Source organism: Dromiciops gliroides, chromosome 3 (assembly GCF_019393635.1).
Source record: "Dromiciops gliroides isolate mDroGli1 chromosome 3, mDroGli1.pri, whole genome shotgun sequence".
In the NCBI taxonomy this organism is placed as follows: Eukaryota; Metazoa; Chordata; class Mammalia; order Microbiotheria; family Microbiotheriidae; genus Dromiciops; species Dromiciops gliroides.
In genome coordinates, this window is record NC_057863.1 from 243,583,338 (window position 1) to 243,608,543 (window position 25,206).

Here is a 25,206-nt window from a genome sequence, read left to right on the forward strand (position 1 = left end):
TGTCTTTTGGATATTTCAAACTAGATGTCCCACAGGCATCCCAAACTCAACATGTCCAAAACAGATCTCATCTTCCCCCTGCCCCAAATCTTCCCCTCTTCCAAACTTTCTTATTACAGTCAAGCAGATCACTGTATTTTCAGCCACTCAGGTTTACCACCTCTATTCTTCACTCCCATTTACCCTACATAGTCAATCTGTTGTCAGATCTCGTCATTTCTATCCTTACACCTCATATATGGACCCTTCTCTCCACTTAAAGAGTCACTATCTCAATTGAGAGGCTCTCAGTACCTCTTACCTAACATATTGCAATGTAGCCTTCTATTTATTGTCCCTGACTCACCTTTCCTCCACTCAGCTGCCAAAGTGATTTTTCTAAAGTGTAGGTCTGACCTTGTTACTCCTCTACTCAATAAATTCAATGACTCCCTATAACCTCCACGACCAACTGTTAAAAAATCCTTTTTGACATTTAAAACTCTTTACAACCTGGCCCCTTTCTACCTTACTTGTTCCATTACTGTGTGGTGAAAGGGGACATTTTGACTGGCTGCTGGGTGAATTGCATACCCAGTTCCAGCTCAGCAGCCAACCAAAAACTCCCTCTTCACCACATAGTAATCAGACCAAAAAAAACCCAAACAAACAAACAAAAAAAAACAGTTACACATTCTAAAATGGACAGCAGAGCCTACTTTTAGGCTTGCATGGAAACAGGTTTACCTAAGAAAAAGGACTCAGAGAAGAAGGAATTCTTAGAATCAAAGAGAGAAGGGGGCCCAGATGCCTAATATCAGGGACAGGGACAGGGACAGGGACATACAAAACATGAAAGTAGCCAACCAGGTGGCACCCTGGGCAAGTCACTTAACCTGTCTGCTTCAGTTTCCTCATTTGTAAAATGGAGATAATAACAGCGCCTACCTTCCCAGCATCATTGTGAGGATAAAATGAGATTATATTTGTAAGGTGGTTTGTAAACCTTAAAATTCCATATAAATGCTAACTTATTATTATCATTATGATTGTGTGCTTGAGGTGTAGAACAAAGAGTCAGAAAAAGAACCAGGCCCACAGAAGGAAATACAACCGAAAGAACTAGGATACTGGAAGAAAGCCTCTATCTATCACAATCCCTTCATGGACAATTAAATCCCTAAGTGACCCTGGCAGGATGGCAGCTGTGAGTGTAATCTCTTTAGCCACAGATACCAAAGCCAACAGTTCAGTGGAGCATAAGAACATTTAAAGTCTTATTACCTGTGTGGTCGACCATTTTAATATCACTGGACAGAGGATGCAAGGAAACACCTTATTTAATAGCTGCAGCAGCTTTGATTGCTTCTGAGATATTGGAGATTTCTTATTCAAGCAGTAGGTCATTGTATCATGGCTCCCTGCAAACAGGAATAAATATGAAGTCTCATTTCCTATCTTTGTTTTTGAGTTCGTTTGGGTTTGTTTTGGGTTCATTATAAAGAAGGAGTTTCTTTTTTTCATTTTTTAAATGATAAACTTTTTTATTTATAATTTTGGGTTCCAATTTTTATTCTTCTTTCACTCCCTCCCCTCCCCTCTCTCTGAAGTGGCAAACAAGCAGATATGGGTCATACATGTATGATTGTGGGGGCAGCTAGATGGCGCAGTGGATGGAGCACCGGCCCTGGAGTCAGGAGTACCTGAGTTCAAATCTGGCCTCAGACACTTAACACTTACTAGCTGTGTGACCCTGGGCAAGTCACTTAACCCCAACTGCCTCACTAAAAACAAACAAACAAAAAAACAACAAAATACATGTATGATTGTGTAAAACATTAACATATTTGTCATTTTGTACAAGCAATCTTGATTAAAAGAAAAAAATGAAAGAAAGTGAAAAATAGCATGCTTCAGTCTGTTCCATCAATTATCAGTTCTTTCTTTGGAGGTGGATAGTATGTTTCATCAATAGTCCTTTGGTATTGTCTTGAATCATTGTATTGTTGAGAATAGTCAAGTCATTCACAGTTCTTCATCAAATAATATTGCTGTCTCTGTGTACAATGTTCTCTTGGTTCTGTTCACTTTACAATACATCATTTCATACATGTCTTTCCAGGCCTTTCTGAAGTCCTCCTACTTGCTGTTTCTTATGGCACAGTAATACTCAATCACCATCATATAACCACAGTTTGTTTAGCCATTCCCCATTTGATGGGCATTCCTTTGATTTCCAATCCTTAGCCACCACAAAAAGAGCTGCTATAAATATTTTTATACAAATAGGTCTTTTTCTCTTTTTGGGGATATCTTTGGGATATAAACCTAGCAGTGGTATTGCTGGATAAAAGGGTATTCACAGTTCTATAGCCCTTTGGGCATAGTTCCAAATTGCTTTTCAGAATGATTGGATCTTTTCACAACTTCACCAACAGTGGATTAGCATCCCAGCTTTCCCACATCCCCTCCAACATCCAATATTTTCCATTTTTGTTATGTTTGCCACTCTGTTGTGAGGTGATACCTCAGAGTTGTTATAATTTGCATTTCTCTGATCAATAATGATCTAAAGCATTCTTTCATATGATTATGGATAGCTTTGATTGTTTTGTTTGAAAACTGCCTGTTTTATCCTTTGACCATCTACCAATTGGAGAATGACTTGTATTTTTATAAATTTGACTCTGTTCTCTATATATTTGAGAAATATGGCCTTTATTATAGATATTGGTTTCAAAACTTCTTTCCCAGTTTTCTACTTCTCTTGTAATTCTTGGTTACATTAGTTTTGTTTGTGCAAAAGCTTTTTAATTTTATATAATGAAAATTATCTGTTTTACATTTAATTTTATTCTCTATATCTTCTTTGGTCCAAAATTCTTCCCCTACCAGTAAATCAGACAGATAAACAATTTCATGTTTCCTTAATTTGTTTATGGTTTCATCCTTTATGTGTAAATCATGTACCCATTTTGACCTTATTTTAGTATATGGTATGAGATGTTGGTGTATACCTAGTTTCTGCCATAATATTTTCCAGTTTTCCCAGCAGTTTTTGTCAAACACTGAGTTTTTGTTCCAAAAGCTTGGATCTTTGGGTTTATCATATACTAGATTACTATAGTCATTTACTATAGTGTAATTTCTATCTATTCTATTCCACTGAACTACCTCTCTATTTCTTAGCCAGTACCAGATTGTTTTGATAATTACCACTTTATAATACAGTTTGAGATCTGGTACTGCTAGACCACCTTCTTTCGTATTTTTTCACTGATTCCTATGATATCCTTGAATTTTTGTTTCTCCAGATGAATTTTGTTATTATTTTTTCCAGCTCTATAAAATATTTTTGATAGTTTGATTGGTATAACGTGAAATAAATAAATTAACTTAGGTAGGATTGTCATTTTTATTGTATTGGCTCTGCTTACCCATGAGCAATTAATGTTTTTCCAATTGTTTAGATCTGACTTTATTTCTTTGAAAAGTGTTTTGTAGTTCTGATCATAGAGTCGCTGTCTTTGTCATGGGAGGTAGACTCCCAAGTATTTTATATTGGCCACTGTTATTTTAAATGGAATTTCTCTTTCTATCTGTTGTCATTCACAGCATATCATCTTACAGTATTGCTGTTATTTTGTATGCAGTACATTTCACTTTGCATCAGCTCATTTAGGTCTTTCCAAGTTTTTCTGATAGCATCCTGCTCACCATTCTTTTCACAGTAAACTATATTTATATAGTTTTTAAACAGAGATTTCCTTACAATAAACCCGTGAGGTTGATTCTTGCAACAACAGTAATAGATAACATTTATATAGTACCTTATACCTGAAAAAGATTTTTCTTCACAATAGCCCAGCAAAGTAAGTATTGTACATTTTATCATCATCATCACCACCACTACCATCATCAACAATCAATTATCACCATCATCAATCAATCCCCAGGGATTCTGTTCTCAATATTTCTCTTTCTTTTACTATCTTTCAATAAACCCTTAAAAACTTAAACTCGTTTTATCAGTGATTTTAGTCAGTTTCCCCCAAAATTGGGGGAACAGATTAGAATCTACATTTAGAAATTTAAATTACACATTACCTTTTTATACTTCTCTAGGGTCTTGTATTTGAAAGTCAAATTTTCTATTCAGTTCAGGTCTTTTCATTGCAAATACCTGAAGTCCCATTTCCCCCCCTGACAGATTATACATAGTTTTGCTGGGTGGGTGATTCTTGGTTGTAATCCCAATTCCTTTGTCCTCCAGAATATCATGTTCCATGCCCTCCAATACTTTAATGTAGAAGCTGATAGATCTTGGGCTATCCTGACTCTGGATCCACAGTACTTGAATTGTTTCTTTCTGGCTGCTTGCAATATTTTCTCCTTGACCTGGGAGCTCTGGAATTTGGATATAATATTCCTGGAAGTTTTCCTTTTCGGATCTCTTTCAGGAGGTGATTAGTGGATTCTTTCAATTTCTTTTTTTTTTTTTTTTAGTGAGGCAATTGGGGTTAAGTGACTTGCCCAGGGTCACACAGCTAGTAAGTGTTAAGTGTCTGAGGCCGGATTTGAACTCAGGTACTCCTGACTCCAGGGCCGGTGCTCTATCCACTGCGCCACCTAGCTGCCCCTTCAATTTCTATCTTACCTTCTGTTTCTAGAATATCAGGGCAATTTTCCCTGACAATCTCTTGGAAGATGATGTCTAAGCTTTTGTTTTGATCATGGTTTTCAAGTAGTTCAATAATTTCAAATTATTTCTCCTGGATCTACTTTCCAGGTTAGCTGCTTTTCCAAGAAGATATTTCACATTGCCCTCTATTTTTTTTTCATTTGGGTTTGTTTTATTGTGTCTTGGTTTCTCATAAAGTCATTAGCTTTAATGACTAATTTTTGGGCAATTATTTTCATCAGAGAGCTTATCCATTTGGCTTTTCGAGCTGTTGACTTTTTTCTCATGACTTTCCTGCATCATTTTCATTTCTCTTTCCATTTTTTCCTCCACTTCTCTTACTTTATCATCAAAGTCCTTTTTGAGTGCCTCTATGGCCTGAGACCAATTCATATTTTTCTTGGAAGCTTTGGATGTAGGAGCCCTGATGTTTCTATCCTCTTCTGAGGGTGCACCTTGATCTTTCTTGTCATTAAAGAAACTTTCTATGGTCCTCATTTTTCTCTGTCTGCTCATCTTGCCCACCTATTTCTTGACTTTTAACTTCTTCTTGAAATGGGGCACTGCTTCCAGGATGCACTGTCCCAAGCTTCAGAGGGGTCCAAGGTGGTATGATTTAAGGAGTGGCAGGTTCTTCAATATGGTCTGTCAATACCCCAGGCCTACTTGTTCTTCAACCAGAAAACAAAATTTTTGTTTTGCTGGGTTGATAGCTCTGGCAAGCCTGCACCCCTCTCCCACCTGGGTCACCACCACTCAAGGCTTATTCCTGGTTCCCAGCAAGGGCAAAACAACTGAGTTCTACCTCAACGCTAGCAGAGAACCCTGTAATCTCCCCCTGGCCAACAGCTCAGTCCTCTCACCGGACCATGAGCTTAGTTCCAGAAGCTGGTGCTGCAGCCAATTCAGAGGCTCCAGAGTTCTCTTTCTCTGGCACAGCCTGCCTAGGACTGGATCTGTATTGTCACAACCTCTGGGTTTGGTTCTACTCTCACCCCAACACAGCAGTCGCCTCCTGCTTACCTTCTAAGCTGTCTTTGGCTGGAAAATAATCTCACCCCATCCTTTTGTGGGTGCTGCTGCTCCAGGTATTGTCATAAGGTTTATTTGAGGGGATTTGGAGGGATTTGGGGGAGAACTCCAAGGAGTTACTGCCTGTCCTCCACCATATTGGCTCCACCCAGGAAGTCTCTAAAATTGTTTCTGTTTCTGTTTTTTAAATTTTTTATCTAAAATCGTTTCTAATAAAACATTTAAAAAAAATTTTGGTGGGGCAATGAGGGTTAAGTGACTTGCCCAAGGTCACACAGCTAGTGTCTAGTGTCTGAGGTTGGATTTGAACTCAGGTCCTCCTGAATCCATGGCCAGTGCTTTATCCACTATGCCACCTAGATGCCCCTAATAAAGCATTTTTTAAATAATTTTTTAAAGTATTCAAGACCTGTGTCCACAGTAGCAGAGTTCTTTATTCCCTATTCCCTCTTTCTTCCTGTGTTTTTAATGAGGAATGGGTCCTAAGAAGGCAGAGTCCAAAGGACAAGGAAAAATGGGCACATGCCACAGGCAGAAGGGGTCCCATGTGGTTATTAGGGAGAAATGATATTCTTGTACAAGATGTTTTGTTGTTCAGCTGTGTCTGATTCTTTGTGAACCCATTTGGAGTTTTCCTGGCAAAGATACTGGAGTGGTTTGCCATTTCCTTCCCCAGCTCATTTTACAGATGAGGAAACAGAGGCAAACAGGGGTAAGTGACTTACGAAGGAGTGTCTGAGGCCATATTTGAACTCAGGAAGATAAGTCCTCCTGACCCCAAGCCCAGCACCCTATCCCCTGCATCACCTAACTGTCCCTTCTCTCATGAAAGAAGGACCTAAAGAAACATCCCCAGGAGAAAAGAGGGATAAGCACAGACTGGGAGTCCACACAGCTGAGTTCTAGATCCAGCTCTTCTATTTAAAAACCATGTGACCTTGCATAAATCATGTAATTCTTCCAAGCCTCAGTTTCTTGATTTACAAAAAGGGGGAAGGAGAGGGGAAGAGAGGGTTAGACTACTTGTAAAGTCCCTTCTAGTTGTAACACTGTATGGCTATAATCATCACTGAGTACTTAATTAATGTGCTGTCTCCCCTTTCCTCCTGAGGTATTTTCTTTTCTTTTCTTTTTTTGGGGGGGGGGGAGGAGATGAGGGTTAAGTGAATTGCCCAGGGTCACACAACTAGTGTCAAGTGTCTGAGGTCAAATCTGAACTCAGATCCTCCTGAATCTAGGATCAGTGCTTTATCTACTGTATCACCTAGCTGCACCCATGAGGTATTTCTTTAAGAGGAATATAAAAATCACCATTTTTTAGAAAGATTTTTTTTTTTAATATCTGTTTTCTTTGCAAACAAGCCTCTCTCTCCTCTTAATTTCCTTTACCCCTTGCCCTCCCACACCACTTGGGTTATCACCTGCTCTGTTGCTTTTCCCTAACTAATCTCCTACTTAGACAAAATAGTCAGGTGTCCTGAAACTCCTGTTCTCAAAGACCCTTGGACTCCATGCACTTTGGACATCGGCACATGACCTAGGAGGCCTTGCCCACAATTGTACTACTGCCCAGTGACTGAGAGCTCACTCTTTGTCACCTGAGTAGGATCACAAGGCCAGGAGAGCCAAGCTTCAGGGGGAAAAGAAACCCAGGGATTTCCTCCATAGTGCTCTCTCTGCTCAGAAATGATGCTTGAATAGAAACTTGCTAAGTGGTGACCATTATGGCCACACAAATTCATTTAAGTGATACCCAGTTTCTCAAGAGCAGAAATTATTGTTCACTCCTTTGTCTTGTATCAAAGCTGGGCGAGAGCCAGGAGCAAACACTCCAAAAAGGCCAGGAAGTTATGTTGCTCCACTCTAGCAAAAGGAATTTAGGTGGGAGTGCCGAATACAATGAATTCAGATGGCAATTGGAACATGATTAGAGGAGAATGATGTTAATCCTTACAAAAAAGGAAGGGAAAAAGGACCTAACATACTAATACTTAAAACCTAGGGAGTAGGGGGGTGTTTTTTCCTACATATAGAATGTTTTGAACTGTATCTACATAGTCCCCTCAGGGACCCTCTCCCTTCCCTGAGGGAAGACAAATCTTAGACTCATCAGCTGCATATTCTACCAGACACTGTATTCCTCCACCTGATGAGAAAGGAACATCCACACCTCCTTCCTTCTGTGGTGAGGAAGGAAACAAATCACAAAACAGGCTTCTTTTCATTCTTGACATGCAGGGGAGTCAGCCCCTGAGAAAAGCCATACCACCCATTTGTTGTTGTTGTCGTTCAGTTATTTTGGTTGTGCCTGACTCTTTATGACTCCATTTAAGGTTTTCTTGACAAAGATGCTGGCATAGTTTGCCACGTCCTTCTTTAGCTCATTTTACAGGTGAGAAAACTGAGGCAAACAGGGTTAAGTGACTTGTCCAGGGTCACATAGCTAGCAAGCTTCTGAGGTCTGGATTTCAAATCAGGTCTTCATTCAAGGCTCAAGGCTCCATGCACTGAGCCACAAAGCTGCCTACCACACCTTTAGCTTTGAGAAATTAGCTACTTTTAGCATAGATAAATGGAGGCTTTATGGGAAACATGTTCAGAGGGGAATAGGTTTAAAGCTAGGACATCAAGGTTATCTAGTACAACTTCCTCACTTTACAGATAAGGAAACTGAGGCCCAGAAAAATTAAGTTGCCTTTTTTTTAAAAAAGAAAGTGATTTCCCCAAGGTGATACTAAATCTCAAAAGTGGGATTTAAACACAAGTACTCCGACTCAGTGAGTTTCAGAGGTGTCATTTAAACCCAGGTCTTCTGATCCCTATGGATTGTGCTTTTCCCATTGAATAACTCTTCCTTATCAGAAAGAGTATCACATGCCGGCTGAGTGTTTGCTTACCTGGAATGGAAAGATGGTGAAGTGGGATGTCCCAGAGTTTGGGAGGCAGCTCAGACATCCATTGTGCATTGACACCATTCATGTTTTAACAGCAGGCTGAAAGGCTAGACACCCCAATTGTTTAGTACACGTCCTTCCTCCACAGACTGTGCCCTTAGAAAGGAAATGGAGGGTTTGCTTGTTAAAAAAAAATAGTATGGGGGCAGGTAGGTGGTGCAGTGGATAAAGCACTGGTCTTGGATTCAGGAGGACCTGAGTTCAAATCCGTCCTCAGACACTTGACACTCACTAGCTGTGTGACCCTGGGCAAGTCACTTAACCCCCATTGTCCCACAAAAAAAACCCACAAATAAAGTATTAGTAAAGAATTGACTACATGGCATTTAACACAAATGGAAAAATACCCAATGTCATATTGTCTCAAAGAGAGCACACGGCCTCAAGCAGAGTTCAGAAGCCCTACATTACCTATTCTGTCCTAAGAGGAGAGTGTTCACCAACTGGACAGCCTTCCAAACCTAGAGTGCAAGCCCAGAATCCCAAAAAGAGGTTTTTTGTTTGTTTGTTTTTTGTGAGGCAACTGGGGTTAAGTGACTTGCCCAGGGTCACACAGCTAGTAAGTGTTAAGTGTCTGAGGCTGGATTTGAATTCAGGTCCTCCTGAATCCAGGGCCGGTGCTCTATCCACTGCGCCACCTAGCTGCCCCACCAAAGAGTTTTTTAAAAAGGGAAAAGGAGTCTGAGTCTCTTTCCTCTTTCAATACAGGTGGCTCTTTACACACTGATTAAAGCTAATTGACTCGCATCATTCAATTCCATTGGTTGACATGATTTGAGGGTAGTCCATATGAAAATAAACTCTACCATGATGATATCAGGGTCTCATGGGAGACAGATCCCCTGAGGGCAAAGTCAAAGTCCAGATAGGTGCAGCTGTTAAAGGCTAAAATTCTAGCTAAACTGTCTAAAATATCTAGTGAGTGGTGGCCAATAAATTATAAGCTTTAGCAAGAGTTAGACTTTTAAGCATTTATTAAGGAGAATAAGAATTGGTAAAGAGAGAGGAAAAGGCCTAGATTCCTATCTATTAAAGGAAGAGCACATTTCTAGCTCCGCTCTCCACCAGAGTCCAGAGGAAAGAGAGCAAGAGTGAGCGCCAGTCTCTTCCTTCCTCCTCCCACTAGTCCGCGTCACTTCCTGATGCCAAAGAAAAGACTCCTGGTCTTGCCCTCAAAGACCTTCCTTTCATGGGCGGAACTCTTCTACAGTAAGTCTCCAGCAGGTGGCATCATTCCGATCATTACAGTTCCCCACTTTGTTTCCTCAAGAAACGGTACGTTTCCTTGATGAAACAATCAAAAATAACAGAATATAATAACCTATGCTAACTAACAATATGTTAATAACAATATAGAAAAGGAAGAGAGGAAAGTTTTGTCCAGAGGGGCAATTTTTTTTTTTTTGTCCTCATGAACCGATGCTTTGACATTGGTCTTGCAAAGGGAGGGCCTCTGCAGAGAATACATGTTACAGATGGTGTATATTATAACAGAAAGAGAAAAAGAAAAAAAAACAACAAAAACAAAACTTTTCATTTAAAGTCTCTGAAAGTCTTTTCTCAGATGTCCTCTAGGTATAGTTGTGGAATGGAAGTCTTTTCAGGGGTTGATGTGTGGATGCTGGTAATCAGCCAGGAATATTTCCTACAAAATTGAGCTTAACACAACTTTAAAATAGTTTTGTCAATAATCAAATCAAACAATGAAAGTTCTCAAAAACATGTCTAAGGGTTGTTACACATGAAACATATAATAAAACAAAAATTGAAACATTCTTTAAAATTATAATATTATTACAGTCCCCCTTTATGGAGGGTAATTGAGAAGACAATTGCTATGATATTAATTTTTTAAAATAATTTTTATCTTTGTTTCATCACTTTTTGTATCATCTGCCTAATTATCCTCATGCCATTATGAGAAATTAGAAAATCTAATATAATTGGTAACAGGTGTCAAGGCCAAATTCAACACTGTTATTTATCATGACACCTGAGATAATTATGGGGGTTACCATAAAAGAACAGAGAAATGATGGGATATGAGCATTCCCACACTTGAGCAATATGTACTGCCCATACAGTATGCCAGGCTTAAAATAGGTGGATGGAATATATGTCCATGCCACTGAAAATATTGGAAGAAACTGAGTCAGACTTAATCAGATGCATGGGATTGAGATGTCCATGGCATCAGGCATATAGGAGGGAGCATAGAAGCCAGGTGTAGAAGTGAGATGGGTGGGATGAATACTTCCAGCCATCTGTACAATATTGTGGGGAAAAAGAGAATAAAATATTAAACCAAGAGAATCCAACCTCAACATTTGTCAAAAGCCGTTCCCTCGGCCATACCTTGACTTCATGTATGTCTCCCCTCATGTGACAGTTCAGTGTCTGCTCTTGCATGTATTCCTCTTGTGATTGGATGGCATCTTGGCCAACTGGCATCTGATAACTCAGAATAAAGGCAATTAATGTCTTAAATGATAAGTTCCCATAATCCAAGTCTCATATGGATTTAAAAATTGAGGATAATAAATGATTGCAAAAACTGTGAATACATCTTGACTCAGAACATAATATATAATTATGCAACAATTTCAAATAATACCCCTTTTTTTTAACTTAGTATACAATTACTTTTTTGAAAAATCTGAACATATTTAAATACAAGTTAAAGCACAACACAATCTCAAAGACAACTTTTACAAATGTTCCCCTCTTTTTTTTTTTTTTGGAATATGCTTATCAAAAATAATACTTCTAGAATCAATTTACACTTGTCATGGCAAACAATTTGCTAGGGAAATGCTTTAAAGAGTTTGATCAAATAATCAGTTGAGAAAAACAACAAAAACAAATAACTCAGAATATGGGAGCACAATACTCCTAGAATTAACATTGTATTATGAAATCAAAACCATGTTTCAAAATTAGATAGATGAATGAATAGAAGAAAATACACATGGAATAATAAAAGACAATGAAATTCAAACTAGGGAAATCTAAATGAATATGAACTTAATATCAATAAGAGTATTATAAAATATAAACTTGATCACATGACTATAAAAAGCTTTTACAAATATTCTCCTTGTTTTAGAAACTAAGTATAAAACACAATCTCAAATGCATGAAAATCTCTATGAAAATAAACCCATACCATTAATTTCAAAATGTAGATGTAATAGCATAGAAATCCTATGTAACCTCTGAACTGATACTATCACTCTGAGTGAATTCAGAATACTTTTGATTCCGATATCTAAAATCCCCAATACTCATATCAATACCTTGCTGCTTACATCTACATTTCTGTAAAATATGTACCCTTCCATGGCAAAAGAAGTGGAGTCTTGAACTATGTTGATGGTTGTCATTCTTATTCAGCTTAAGTTTTTCTTCTTTAACCCCTCTATATTGTCTGTCAATCTTTTCACCATACAAATGCTTTATAAGATTACTAATTAAAGACAAAAGCAGGTTAGCAAAATTATGAACAAAACGAGCATATCTGGAATTTAAAGGGTTTTCTAAGGTTGTCTCAGAAGCACAGCCAGGCTGGGGAAGGGCTGAGCCTGAAGCTGCAAATAGTTAGAGAAAGTTGAGCATGCTCATCAAATCTCCTGACTTCCCAGGCAGGAGAAGCAATGGGCTTGGCCATGGGAGGAGTAGAGGGTGGGGTTTGGAGAGGAGGGGAGGGACCAGGGCAATTTGAATCAAACTTGATTTTGAACTCAGGCCTGGATTCCTCTTCCCCCACTTTGCCTCCAGGTGCTAAGGGATTAAAAGCTTCAAGAGGGTGGGTCATTGCCTCCAGGCATGCAAAATTAAAGCAACAATTAGTGTTAGAACTGGAAAAAGCTGTGGGAATCTCTTCAGGTTTCTCTGAAAAAGCATGGTTGGGAGAGGGGGAGATATTTCCTTGTGTTATGTTGCTGGCTCTTCTAACAAAAATAAAAAGAAAAATAGAAAATCCACAAAAACAAAGCATTAACATGATCTTATCTCCCATTTGTCTGGTTAAACAGACTAAAATCAAAAATAGGGTAATTAGAGAGTTTAAAAGGTCCATTCGAAAAAATTTAAAGGGAAAACACAGCCAGTATGCCAGTACTTAGCAGTTAAAGGGAGAGCATAGGGGAAATTTCTTACCCAACCAGAAGATCAGAAGACTGAGGTTTAGCTTTCCTCTTCGTGGTCAGCCATCTGTTAAGGGCTAAAATTCTAGCTAAACTGTCTAAAATATCTAGTGAGTGGTCGCCAATAAATTATAAGCTTTAGCAAGAGTTAGACTTTTAAGCATTTATTAAGGAGAATAAGAATTTGGTAAAGAGAGAGAAAAAGGCCTAGATTCCTATCTATTAAAGGGAGAGCACATTTCTAGCTCCGCTCTCCACCAGAGTCCAGAGGAAAGAGAGCAAGAGTGAGCGCCAGTCTCTTCCTTCCTCCTCCCACTAGTCCGCGTCACTTCCTGATGCCAAAGAAAAGACTCCTGGTCTTGCCCTCAAAGACCTTCCTTTCATGGGCGGAACTCTTCTACAGTAAGTCTCCAGCAGGTGGCATCATTCCAATCGTTACACAGCTTAATCCCCTCAGTTCACTGAGCTATTCAAAGAGTCTATTCTTTACCTCTATTGTATGCCCTGCACAGGATTGGAGCTCCTTCCCAAAAACTGACCTATGAAGGAGGGAGAGGTAGAAGGCCAAGCAAAGACTGGGTCCCTCCAATAATAATTATTTTCTCACAATCCCCCATGTGATTCTTTGAGGAAAGTTTCCTCAAAGAATCAAATTAATATTACAAATAATTCACAAAGGGTTCTTAACAATCGGGTTTATGATGATTAACAATGTGAAGGGGAATAAAAAAAAATTGAGTGGCGCAGCATTGACAAAACTAAAGGGGCGGGGCGGCTAGGTGGCTCAGTGGATAGAGCACTGGCCCTGGATTCAGGAGTACCTGAGTTCAAATCCGGCCTCAGACACTTGACACTTACTAGCTGTGTGACCCTGGGCAAGTCACTTAACCCCCATTGTCCCGCTTAAAAAAAAACCCAAAAAACTAAAGGGGGCAGTCCCTTTTTTTTTTTCTTAATGAGGCACTTGGGGTTAAATGACTTGCCCAGGGTCACACAGCTAGTAAGTGTTAAGTGTCTGAGGCTGGATTTGAACTCAGGTACTCCTGACTCCACTGCACCACCTATCTGCCCCGGTAGTCCCTTTTAGGAGATAGACATTGCAAATAGTGTATGCAACAGGGAAAAGGGAAACAAAGAGAGAAATGTCCATTTAAATTTCTGCAAGTCTCATCTCCTACAGATGATTCTTGGGACATCCATCTTGATGCAGCTCTGAATTACAGGTGTGGTCTCAGGTGTGATTGCAGAGAAGTCTTTCCCAGGTTCTTCCTCATCTGAAAAATCTACTCAGCTGGAAAATCTCCTACAAAATTGATCTTAACATAACGTTAAATAACTTTGCCAATAACCAAATCAAATAATGAAAGTTAGCTCAAAACATATGTTTAAAAAAATTCAGAATCTTTTTTACAATTATGTATTGTCTGGTTGTTACATATGAAAATCAGATACAATAAAAACAAAAAATTAGAACCCAATTTTATTATTATTATTATTACATATTTTTTGTACTTAACATTATTTCAATCCCCCATGTGGAGGATGAGATTCCCACAAAGAAATTTCAGACTCCTATTTATAAGATGGACTCCAATACAAAAACAAAATCAGATAAGTTGTCAGATTAACTTCAGTTGTAATAACTTTTTTTGGTTTGGTTTGGTTTGCAGGGCAATGAGGGTTAAGTGACTTGCCCAGGGTCACACTGCTAGTAAATGTCGAATGTCTGAGGCTGGATTTGAACTCAGGTCCTCCTGAATCCAGGGCAAGTCCTTTATCCACTGCACCACCGACCTGCCCAGTAATAACTTTTTTTTTCCCTGTAATAACTTTTAACAAAGATGTTTAAGATTTTAAAAGAGACTTCTCTTTAAGGCATTTGCAAAAAAGTCCACAAGTTATGCTGATAGACCGTTCTTTAATACAGGGATTGAGACAATTGTGATATTGACTAAGAAAAGTATTCATATCCTGCTTTCATCACTATTTTAATATCATTTGCCTAATTATCCCCATGCCATTATGAGAAATTAAACAATCTAACATAGCTGGTAACAAATGTCAAGGCCAAATCGAATACTGCATTCATCATAAGACATCTGAGATAATTACAGGAAGTTACTGCAAAAGAATAGGGAAGTAAACTACACAGTAAGGGAGGATAAATCATTCCCAAACTTCAGGACAGTTCCAGACAAAAGGTCTACAGACAGCCAAGTGGATTGAGTCAGGCTCAAAGTCAGCTAAGTGGTATGTGTTTCCACTCTATATGTCATATTAGGGAAATTAAGTCAGGAGAATCCTACCTCAACCCTTGCTAAAGTCTCCCAGCCTTTCTCATGACAATTCACCACCTGCCATTCATGCATGTCAAACCTCTCAGGATTGTGAACCCATGACTTACTGGCTCAGGAGTAATGTAGTATTCCTCTGATGATCATACATGGTACTCAGACTCAAATAATACCTATTAACAGTCCCATAATGTCTCTGTCTCTTTTTTTTTTTAGTGAGGCAATTGGGGTTAAGTGACTTGCCCAGGGTCACAGCTAGTAAGTGTTAAGTGTCTGACGCTGGATTTGAACTCAGGTACTCCTGACTCCAGGGCCGGTGCTCTATCCACTGTGCCATCTAGCAGCACCACCCCCCCCATAATGTCTTAAATAGTAAGTTCCAATAATCAAAGCCCTCATATGGATTTAACTATTGAGGATAATATGATAGCAAAAAATGTGAATTTACTTCTTGACTCAAGATTCATTACAATATACAATCCCAAACAATACTCCAAGTATATAATTAAAATCACATAGATAGTAAATGACAAATGTAAATGGTTAACATTATTCTTTATTACATAATTTCCAATGATATATTAATAATTAAATTCAAATTACCTCCAGAATCAATATAATCTGTCCACAAATTCCTTATTTATAAGCTAAGTCTATACAATCATCAAAATATTCTTTCTTTGTAGTGTGCACAGGCAAGAGCTTTTCCCTTGGTGAAAAATCAGAGCATATTCTAATACAACAGTTAAAACACAATTTTAAGAGAATAACAAACCCCATGATAATAAAAATCCATTTAATTCATTCCAAATGTGGATGTAATAACCCAAAAGAAACTTTATGCAGCATTTGAGTTGGACATTCAGAGTCGGTTTTGCTCATTAGCATAATTCCTCCAAGGGAATCTAGAACTATTTCGGTTTTCCCCCTTTGGGAGCTTCTAAAGTCACCAAATCTCTCTCTAAGATCTTGGTGCCTTGTCCTACACTCCTGCAAAATATGTCTTTGCCTGTGGCAGCAGTAACAAATTCATGAAGGCTGATAGGAAGTTTTTGTCACTTGACTTAGACTTCTAAATATTTCCTCTAGAGAAGCTAAAATACTTTTGCATTGTGTTTGTTTCTTCAGAGGTCATGGTGCTCCTTGTTTTGCTCCTTGTATGTGCTCCTTGTTTTGCACCTTTTTATTCAGCTTAAATTTCTCCTCTATTATCTTCTCTATATTTTTTTTTTACCTGAGTAAGTCTGTCTTGCACTTCCTTCTCTACTTTCTGTCTTTCTTCTCTCTCTTTTCCCTTCATATGCATATGATACATATTTATTCTTTCTGCAAATCTATCATAAAATCATCTCTGGTCATGAGTAATTCTCTCTTGTAGGGGAAGGATAGTGTTAGGTTTTTTTGTTCTTTCTAAAACTAGACTTTCACTTGAGATTGATTTTAGAAGACAGGGAGCAGGAAAATTCAGAATTACAGGATGGCCCCTTGGCTATAGAAGCTATGGAAGTGTGCATGGGTGGAGCAGTTACAGCACAGGGATCTAGCACCTCCATCCGAATAGCTACAGGGTGGAGTGAGTGGAGTGAATGGAGTAGGAGACATTATCTCTGCCCTGGCAGGAGGAGGAAGAGGCAGGTCACAGGAGGAGTAAGAGGTGTGATCACAGGAGGATCAAGAGGTGTGTGTGGGGGGAGGGGGTCACAGGAGGAAGAGTGGGCTGAGCCTCAGACTCCAGAAGAGAGATGGAGCCCTGGGGGCAGCTAGGTGGCACAGTGGATAAAGCACCATCCCTGGATTCAGGAGGACCTGAGTTCAAATTCGACCTCAGACACTTGACATTTACTAGCTGTGTAACCCTGGGCAAGTCACTTAACCCTCATTGCCCTGCACCAAAAAAAAAAAAAAGTGCGTGAGAAATGGAGTCCTCCAGAAGGGGTAGGACCACTGCCTCCATGTGTGTTCCAACAAGGGGTCTTAGCTGAATGAGTGGGGACCAAGGAGGGATTAGGGTAATTAGTCAGGAATCAGTAAAGAGAAGGGGTGAGAGGGGCAACTAGGTGGCACACTGGGTAAAGCACCAGCCCTGGCTTCAGGAGGACCTGAGTTCAAATCTGGCCTCAGATACTTGGCATATACTAGCTGTGTGACCCTAGGCAAGTCATTTAACCCTCATTGCCTTGCAAAGAGAGAGAGAGAGAGAGAGAGAGAGAGAGAGAGAGAGAGAGAGAGAGAGAAGGGGTGAAAGGGTAGCAAAATGTAGGCTATAGCAAGAAATACATGGGGTAAGGATTAAAGGTGAGGGAAGAAGAAGGTGAGTCTGAGATGCCAGAGAAGCAAGAAAGTTTGTAAGAGGAAGAGTGGAGGAAGACTGCTAAGGTGAGAATCCATCTGGCAAGATAGGAGTGGGGAGGGGGAGGGAGAAGCTGAGCTCATTTCCCCCTGAGTGGTCTCCCCACTCAATCTGTTCCACAGATCCCAGTAAATTAAATCTTTAGGAGATTTATTCCCTATAGCAAATCTTAAATCCCTCAGTGTTTGAGAGTTAAAGGAACCATATCTAGGCCACAAAGTTTCCCATAAGTTAAAGTAAGTTTTGCACCAGGTGTAACAGAGTTCAATTAACCACTTCTTTTCCATTCCTGGTTTAACCAATAAAGTGTCCTTATCCCACTCTATGAGAAGTCTGTCTAAGGGGGACCCTTGTGGTATGTATCTCTTACTGTTTTGTTAAGGGCTAAAATTCTAGCTAAACTATCTAAAATATCTAATGAGTGGTTGCTAATAAATTATAAGCTTTAGCAAGAGTTAGACTTTTAAGCATTTATTAAGGAGAATAAGAATTTGATAGAGAGAGAGAAAGGCCTAGATTCCTATCTATTAAAGGGAGAGTGCATTTCTAGCTCCCTTCTCTGCCGGAGTCCTCAGGAAAGAGCCCCAATCAGAGCGCCAGGCTCCCCCCTTCTTCCTCCCACAAGTAAACGTCACTTCCTGATGCCAAAGAAAAGACTCCTGGTCTTGCCCTCAGACCTTCACTTCATTTCTATAGTAAATCTCCAGCAGGTGGCGTCATTCCAATCATTACAGTTTCTAGCCCCCATTGTATGTAATTTTAAATCACCCTTTCTATCCAAAAAACCTCACAAAAACCCCAACAGATCTTATCAACTCATTCTGCAAAATGATTTGGGTTTGGTTCTTTAAGGCAAAAGCCTAAAATCTTAAAAACCTTTTTCCCATATCTCCCTGTTTGTGCTTAGACCAGATCAGAAAGTTTTGAGAGTGAAATTCCCCATATACTTAGAAACAGTTAGAAAAATGAATATGAAGGGGGCAGCTAGGTGAACAGTGGATAAAGCACCGACCCTGGATTCAGGAGTACCCGAGTTCAAATCCAACCTCAGACACTTGACACTTACTAGCTGTGTGACCCTGGGCAAATCACTTAACCCTCATTGCCCAACCAAAAAAAAACCCAACAAACCAAAAACAAAAGATTGTTTTCTTTTAACAAGGATTTTATTTTCTCTGTTGTTAAGAGTGAGACAGGGTAGTCTAGTGGTTTAGATCTGAGATGAACAAAATGAGATACTTACAGATTTTTAAACTTTTTTTTTTAAGTGAGGCAATTGGGGCTAAGTGACTTGCCCAGGGTCACACAGCTAGTAAGTGTTAAGTGTCTGAGGCCTGATTTGAACTCAGGTACTCCTGAATCCAGGACCGGTGCTCTATCCACTGCTCCATCTAGCTGCCCCGTTGTTCTTTGTTCTTGAAGAGAACCAATGACATCAAGAGGATGATATCTTGACTTGCAAGTGAATTGGATTTAAGTGAAGCAGGGTTGTGCAAAGTCACCAGCCTCACTCTCTCTTTCAGAGTCGCCACAATCCAGTGGCAAGACATAGGTCAAGGCGACAGGTGATGACGGGCAGGAACAAACTTTCATAGAATCTCAGACTTGGAAGGGTCTTTGGGGCCATCTAGTCCAACCTGGACATGAAGAAGAATCCCTCTACAATATCTCTGACAAATGGTCATCCAAATTCTACATAAAGGAAACCCTTGGTAAAGGGAAACCCATTACTACCCAAGGCAGCCCATCTCTACTCCTGAGCAGTTCTAGATGATCACTTTTTTCTTTACAATGAGCCCCAAATCTCTTTCTCTGCAACTTCCATATTTTGTTTCCAATTCTATTCAGTGGGACCAGAGTAAGTATAACCTCTCTTCCAAGAAAAGCCTGTCTGATTCTTGAAGAGAGCTACCATGTTTCCCTAACATTTTTCTTTCTGTAAGTTGTCACCAGGTCTTTCATCTTTAAAGCATCTAGCACCTTCTTTGGGTGGGGGGGCAATGAGGGTTAAGGGACTTGCCCAGGGTCACAAAGCTAGTAAGTGTCAAGTGTCTGAGGCCGGATTTGAACTCAGGTCCTCCTGAATCCAGGGCCAGTGCCCTATCCACTGCGCCACCTAACTGCCCCTAGCACCCTCTTTTGTATGCTCTCCTGCTTATCAGAGTCCTTCTTAAATTTGGTGCCCAGAACTGAACATAATATTCCAAATGTGAGGCTGATATAGCAGCTATCAACTCCCTTATTCTGAATACTATGCCTCCATTAAAATTGTTTAAGAAGAAATTACTTCCTTTAGCTGTCATATCATCCTTTTGATTAATATTGAACTTCTAGTCCACTAAAACCCCCAGATTTTTTTCATATGAACTGTTTTCTATGACTGCTCTCCTCATGTTATACTTGAGAAGATGATTTTTTAAAACCCAAGTGAAGGACTTTACACTTACCTCTATTTAAGAAATACAAAATTGCTTTGGTCAAAAGATAAATGTGGTCAGCCATGGCAATGTCATGCAAAATTAATTTGTGCCATAACCATAGTAAATCTAATGGCTTTGTCTAATTATCTCACAGTTAATAGGAGCTTGACTCTCCTCTCCAAAGGGAGCAGTTGTGATAGATCAATATAGATCCATCATTAACCTAGCCCAAGTAACCTGCCTAGCCATGTCATAGTCCAGGTGTGTGGTCAAGTACAATGGTAGAAAAAGTGGAAAGTAGGTGACATTTGTCATCTGAAGCATTATCCATCTCTTTCAGTGTCAACCTCTGCTTATTTAGTATGTTTCCACCATGTCTGTCAAACCTAGTACCCATCTATAGGCACCCAATGCTCTTCATCTACTTCTTGGAGCCCCCCATTTTCAATTGAAATTTACCCATCCCATATCTCATCCCATAGATGGTAGCCTAACTCCACTGATTATCAATAATAATAATAGAGTTCTCAAAAAAATTTCTTTTCTGAAATCAAAGGAGACTTCTAAGCAATTTAGAAGAGAACACTGATTTCACACATCACATGACTCTCAACTTGCCTAAAAGGAAGTTTGGATATTAGCTGGGGATGCCAATCATACACAATGGGGGTCATGAACAATTTTGACTTTATTGAAATTGTCCTTCAGATTTAGATTTGCAAATATTTTTAGTTACTTATGAAGTATTCTTCTGGTCTCTTATCTGCTAAGATTTTAAGATCATGTCTCTGCATACCTAGAGAGAACTGGATGTGATAAAAACAAATTTCCATGTAATTATAGGTTCACATCATTGAAAGAGTCCTTAGAGGTTCTCTAAAATAACCATCTACCTACTGGAAGAACTTTTTCTACAGCATCCTTTATCAAATGATCATTCAGCCTCTGCTTGAACACTTGTAGTAATGGGGAATTCACTACCTCATAACACAACCCATTCCATTTTTTGTACCTTTCTAATTGTTAGAAAGTTCTTCCTAATTTTGAGTCAAAAAATTCACTACCCCTTTACAAAATTTGAACCGGTTTGTTATAACTTTTCTTTCTGGAGCAAAAGAGAACAAATCCAATCCCATTTCTACATGGAAATTGTAAGGGCCTAAAATTCTAGCTATGATGTCTAAAATCTAATGAGTGGTCACCTTAAATTAGAAGCTTTAGCAAGAGTTTAGATTTTTAAGTATTTATTAAAGGGCATCAGAAGTTGGTGAGGAGAGAGAGAGAGAGAGAGAGAGAGAGAGAGAGAGAGGTAAAAGGCAAACTTCATCTAACTATCTAAGAGAACCAAGCATCTCACCCACCAAGCCTGTCAGGAAGCGAAAGGGCCTAGATCCTCCCCCTTTTCCCAGAAGCCCCCTCTCAAACAGGAAGCAGGGCCATCCTCAAACACAGCTCCAAGCTAATTGGCTGGTAACTTTGAGTGGCACAACTAACAGGCAGTAACTTCCGGACACTAAGTCATACACGGATGCCAAGTCACATGCTTTCTCCTCATGGCAGAGCTTCCCTGCAATATCTTTCTCAGCATGTTGGTAGTGCTCTAATTCTCACAAAATCCTTCAAATACTTTTAGACAACTTCCATGTCTTTCCTTATTCTTCTCTTCTCCAGGATAAATATCCTCTGACTATATCCACATGGTTTTCATGCTGATCCCTCTGCTGGTCACCTCTCTAGTTTGTCAGCCTTCCTCCTAAATCATGTTGTGCGGAATTGAATGCAGTACTGAAGAATTTCATTAGATAAACCCAGATTACAGTAGGACTGTAACATTCCCTGATCTGGACATGACATTTCTCCTAATGCAACTTTTCTCTGTGCTAGCTCTTACAGCAGTGTCATTACACCTGTGTCTCCTATTTGATCTTGAGTCAACTAAAACCCCAGCATCTCTTTTTTCCCACATCATTTGCTACTAAGCTTTACCTTCCCCATCTCAGAATTTTACAATGTCATGTTTAGATCTAAACACATTGACCTCTGTTGGATTTAATTTTGCTTCAGACCAGTATTTGGATTTTGTCATCTGTCATAGTTACTATCCCTCTAATTGGCATTGTTTGTAAGTTCCTTAAAATGAGGCTCTGTTGTGGTTTTTGGCTCCAGGATCTAGCACAGTACCATAACCATAGTAGGTATTTTGTCACAGATAAGGGCACTGTGCTGCTTTCCCAAAGAGCCCCTTTCAGGAAGATACCACACTATTTTTTTTTCAGTTTTCTTTTTTTTTATATAGTATTTCTTTTTTTCAGTTATATGTCAAGATACTTTTCAACATGCATTTTTTTTTAAAGTGAGGCAATTGGGGTTAAGTGACTTGCCCAGGGTCACACAGCTAGTTAAGTATTAAGTGTCTGAGGCCAGATTTGAACTCAGGTACTCCTGACTCCAGGGCCGGTGCTCTATCCACTGTACCATCTAGCTGCCCCCAACACGCATTTTTATAAGATTTTTGAGTTCTGAATTTTTCTCTCTTCCTCCTTTCCCTCCCCCTTCCCTAAGATAGCAAGCAATCTGATATAGGTTATAAATGTACAACCAGGTTAAACATGTTTCCACATTAGTCATGTTGTGAAAGAAGAATCAGAACAAAAGGAAAAAAACATAAAGAAAGAAGAAACACAAAAAAACCCACAAAAAAGTGAAATAGCATGCTTTGAAGATACCACATTATTAATCATCATTTTTGAGTACAATTGTTCAACCAGCTACCTCACATTACATGTGACAGTCTTTGATATACAAATATTTGAATTACAAATGATGTGTACAGCCACCTTACAACAGAGACAGCTGCTATGAAAAACAAACGCATTCCAAATTCCAAAAAAGTAGCTTACAAATTAACTTTGGGATCACAACCTACTAGTTGTCTAGTGAGTAGAATATTGTCCATTAAAATATTATTATTTATTCTTTCTATTTTTTTGCCTTATCTAATCTAGACTAATAATTGTGGTTGCGTCATTTTTCAGTCATGTGAGAATCTCCATGACCCCATTTGGGGTTTTCTTGGCAAAGATACTAGAGTGGTTTGCCATTTCCTTCTCCAGCTTATTTTACAGATGAGGATACTGAGGAAAATAGGGTTAAGTGGCTTGCCCAGGGTCACACAGCTGGTAGGTGTCTGAGGTGTGACTGAACAACAACAGGTCAGCTACTTCAAACACTCAAACAATAGAACTGTAAACTGGGACAGCTAGGTGGTGCAATGGATAGAGCACCAGCCTTGGAATCAGGAGGACCTAAGATCAAATTCAAGAATCAAACACTTAACTACCTGAGTGACTCCAGACCCAGCACTACTACTACTACTGTGCCACCTTACTCAAGAGTATACAGGAACTCTGAAAAATGGCTAAATGTAGAAAAAAATAAAGATGTTATATCTCCTTAGCTCATTTATAAAGTCTTCCAAGAGAAGAAAATAATGATCTTTGCCATTAAATGTCACCAAAGACCCAAGCCAGGGGGAAGGGGAAAGGGAAGGAAAGAACTTGGAACTGAAAATTAAAATTAAAACAACAATAACAATAACAAAGACTCAGGCCATACTTGGAGGTCAGGCTTCATGTAAAGGAGTTTCCTGGTTCCTGATGGAATTTTTATTATCTTTTAGGAATTAAGAGGATAATTATGATAATAAGTTGGATGAAATCTCCAACACACCTAAAATCCTGATAAATGACTGACAACCCATAGCCCTCAGGAAAAAAAAAAAGTGTAGGCAGCAAGTTACAATATTCTCATCTGCACTCAACTCTGAGCTCAATTACTCCATTTGTGGGCTTTCTGTATCCTCTGCAGCCCCTGAGCATTCTCTCAGAAAATGATCTTACTTGGGGGCAGCTAGGTAGTACAGTGGATAAAGCAACAGCCCTGTATTCAGGAGGACCTGAGTTCAAATCTGGCCTCAAACACTTGACACTCACTAGCTGTGTGACTCTGGGCAAGTCACTTAACCCTCATTTCCACCACCCCACCCCCCCAAAAAAGAAAATGATCTTACTTATTGGCAAGGTATCTCCATCAGACAGTAGGGAGGAGGAAAAGCTGAAAATTCTCAGAATAGCCCAGTTTGCTTTTGAATAGTAGGTTTGGTAAAAGTTTGATCAAAGAAAGATATTAATACCATTAAAATAAAATTTCAGTATTATTAGTGGCTTTCAATTGTACATTTCAATCATTGATCTTCCTAGTAGGCATTCAATAAGAATTTGTAAAGGGAAATAAAAGTCACAATTTGTGGTAGACTCCCTGATTGCAAGTTTCTAAAGGTAAGGTATCAAATGAGATAATATTTGTACACATAACAGTGCCTAACACATGGTAGGTGTTTAATAAATGCTTGTTACCTTCCCTTCCTCATTTAAAAAAAAAATCTTATTTCACCTATTACAGTGTAGGCATGAGATCATAATAATTAACAATTAGATGGTGTTTTAAGATTTACAAAGAGATTTACATATATATTTATCATCTCATTTGATATTTATAACTGTGTTATCACCCCATTTTACAAATGAGGAAATTTAAGATGAAAGAGATTTATTTAGTGACTCACCCAGGATCTCACCGCTAATAGGTGTCTAAGACAGAATTTGAACTCAGGTTTTCTTGACTCCAAGTTCAGTGCTTCATCCACTATGTCACCTAGCTGCTTTTAATACAAGTTTATATAAAGGAACCCAAAGAAACAAACTGTTTTGAATATTCTATTCTACCAAAAATAGAAGCTGGGGCTCTGTAATCCCTTCCCTGGGCTTTTTGTGATATCATCAGGGTCTTACCTCCTTGACTGAGCTCACCAATCCTTGGTAAAGAGCAGTAAACTATGTAGGAATATAGGAATGTATGGATAAGTAAACAAGTATGTGCATGAGGGAGTGTCTGCATCATGTGTGCCAGCAAAATTTCAAGAAGCCCAAGGGCCATTTTTGACACAATAGAATTTTTCAGCTTTCTAGGTAAATATTGACAAATACAGTGTGAGAATCAGGGTGCCATCCCCTGCTGAGAAAGACATTGTGGGAACCAGGGCAGCTCTGCCCTGAGGAGAAAGCATGGGACTTGGCATCCTAAAGTTACATCTATAGAACTACCTGTAGTCATGTCAATCAAAGCTACCAGCCAATTAGCTTGGAGCTGTGTGTGTGGACATCCCTGCTTCCTATTCCACAGAGGGCTTCTGGGAGAAGCTGCTGAGGATCTCTCGCTTTTTGTCGGGACTTTGGCGTGGTGGCAGAACTTCATGTGGGCTGCTAGGGAAAGGCAAGGTTTTCTCTATGGCT

At 39.3% G+C, this 25,206-nt stretch overlaps 1 protein-coding gene across 2 annotated transcripts in view; it reads right to left on the bottom strand.

Annotated features, from left to right (window-relative positions):
* Window positions 1–25,206, bottom strand: part of PLCXD1 (phosphatidylinositol specific phospholipase C X domain containing 1) — a 51,172-nt gene that overhangs the window by 16,753 nt on the left and 9,213 nt on the right. The window contains exons 2-3 of one of the 2 annotated variants that reach the window (XM_043991121.1): window positions 8,590–8,742; window positions 1,264–1,400 (exon numbers count right to left, since the gene is read on the bottom strand). In XM_043991121.1, coding sequence (XP_043847056.1) covers window positions 1,264–1,400; window positions 8,590–8,671 — 219 coding nt within the window. In that variant the 5' untranslated portion in view covers window positions 8,672–8,742. The remainder of the gene's footprint in view (window positions 1–1,263; window positions 1,401–8,589; window positions 8,743–25,206) is intronic. The other variant, XM_043991122.1, reaches the window with a different exon arrangement.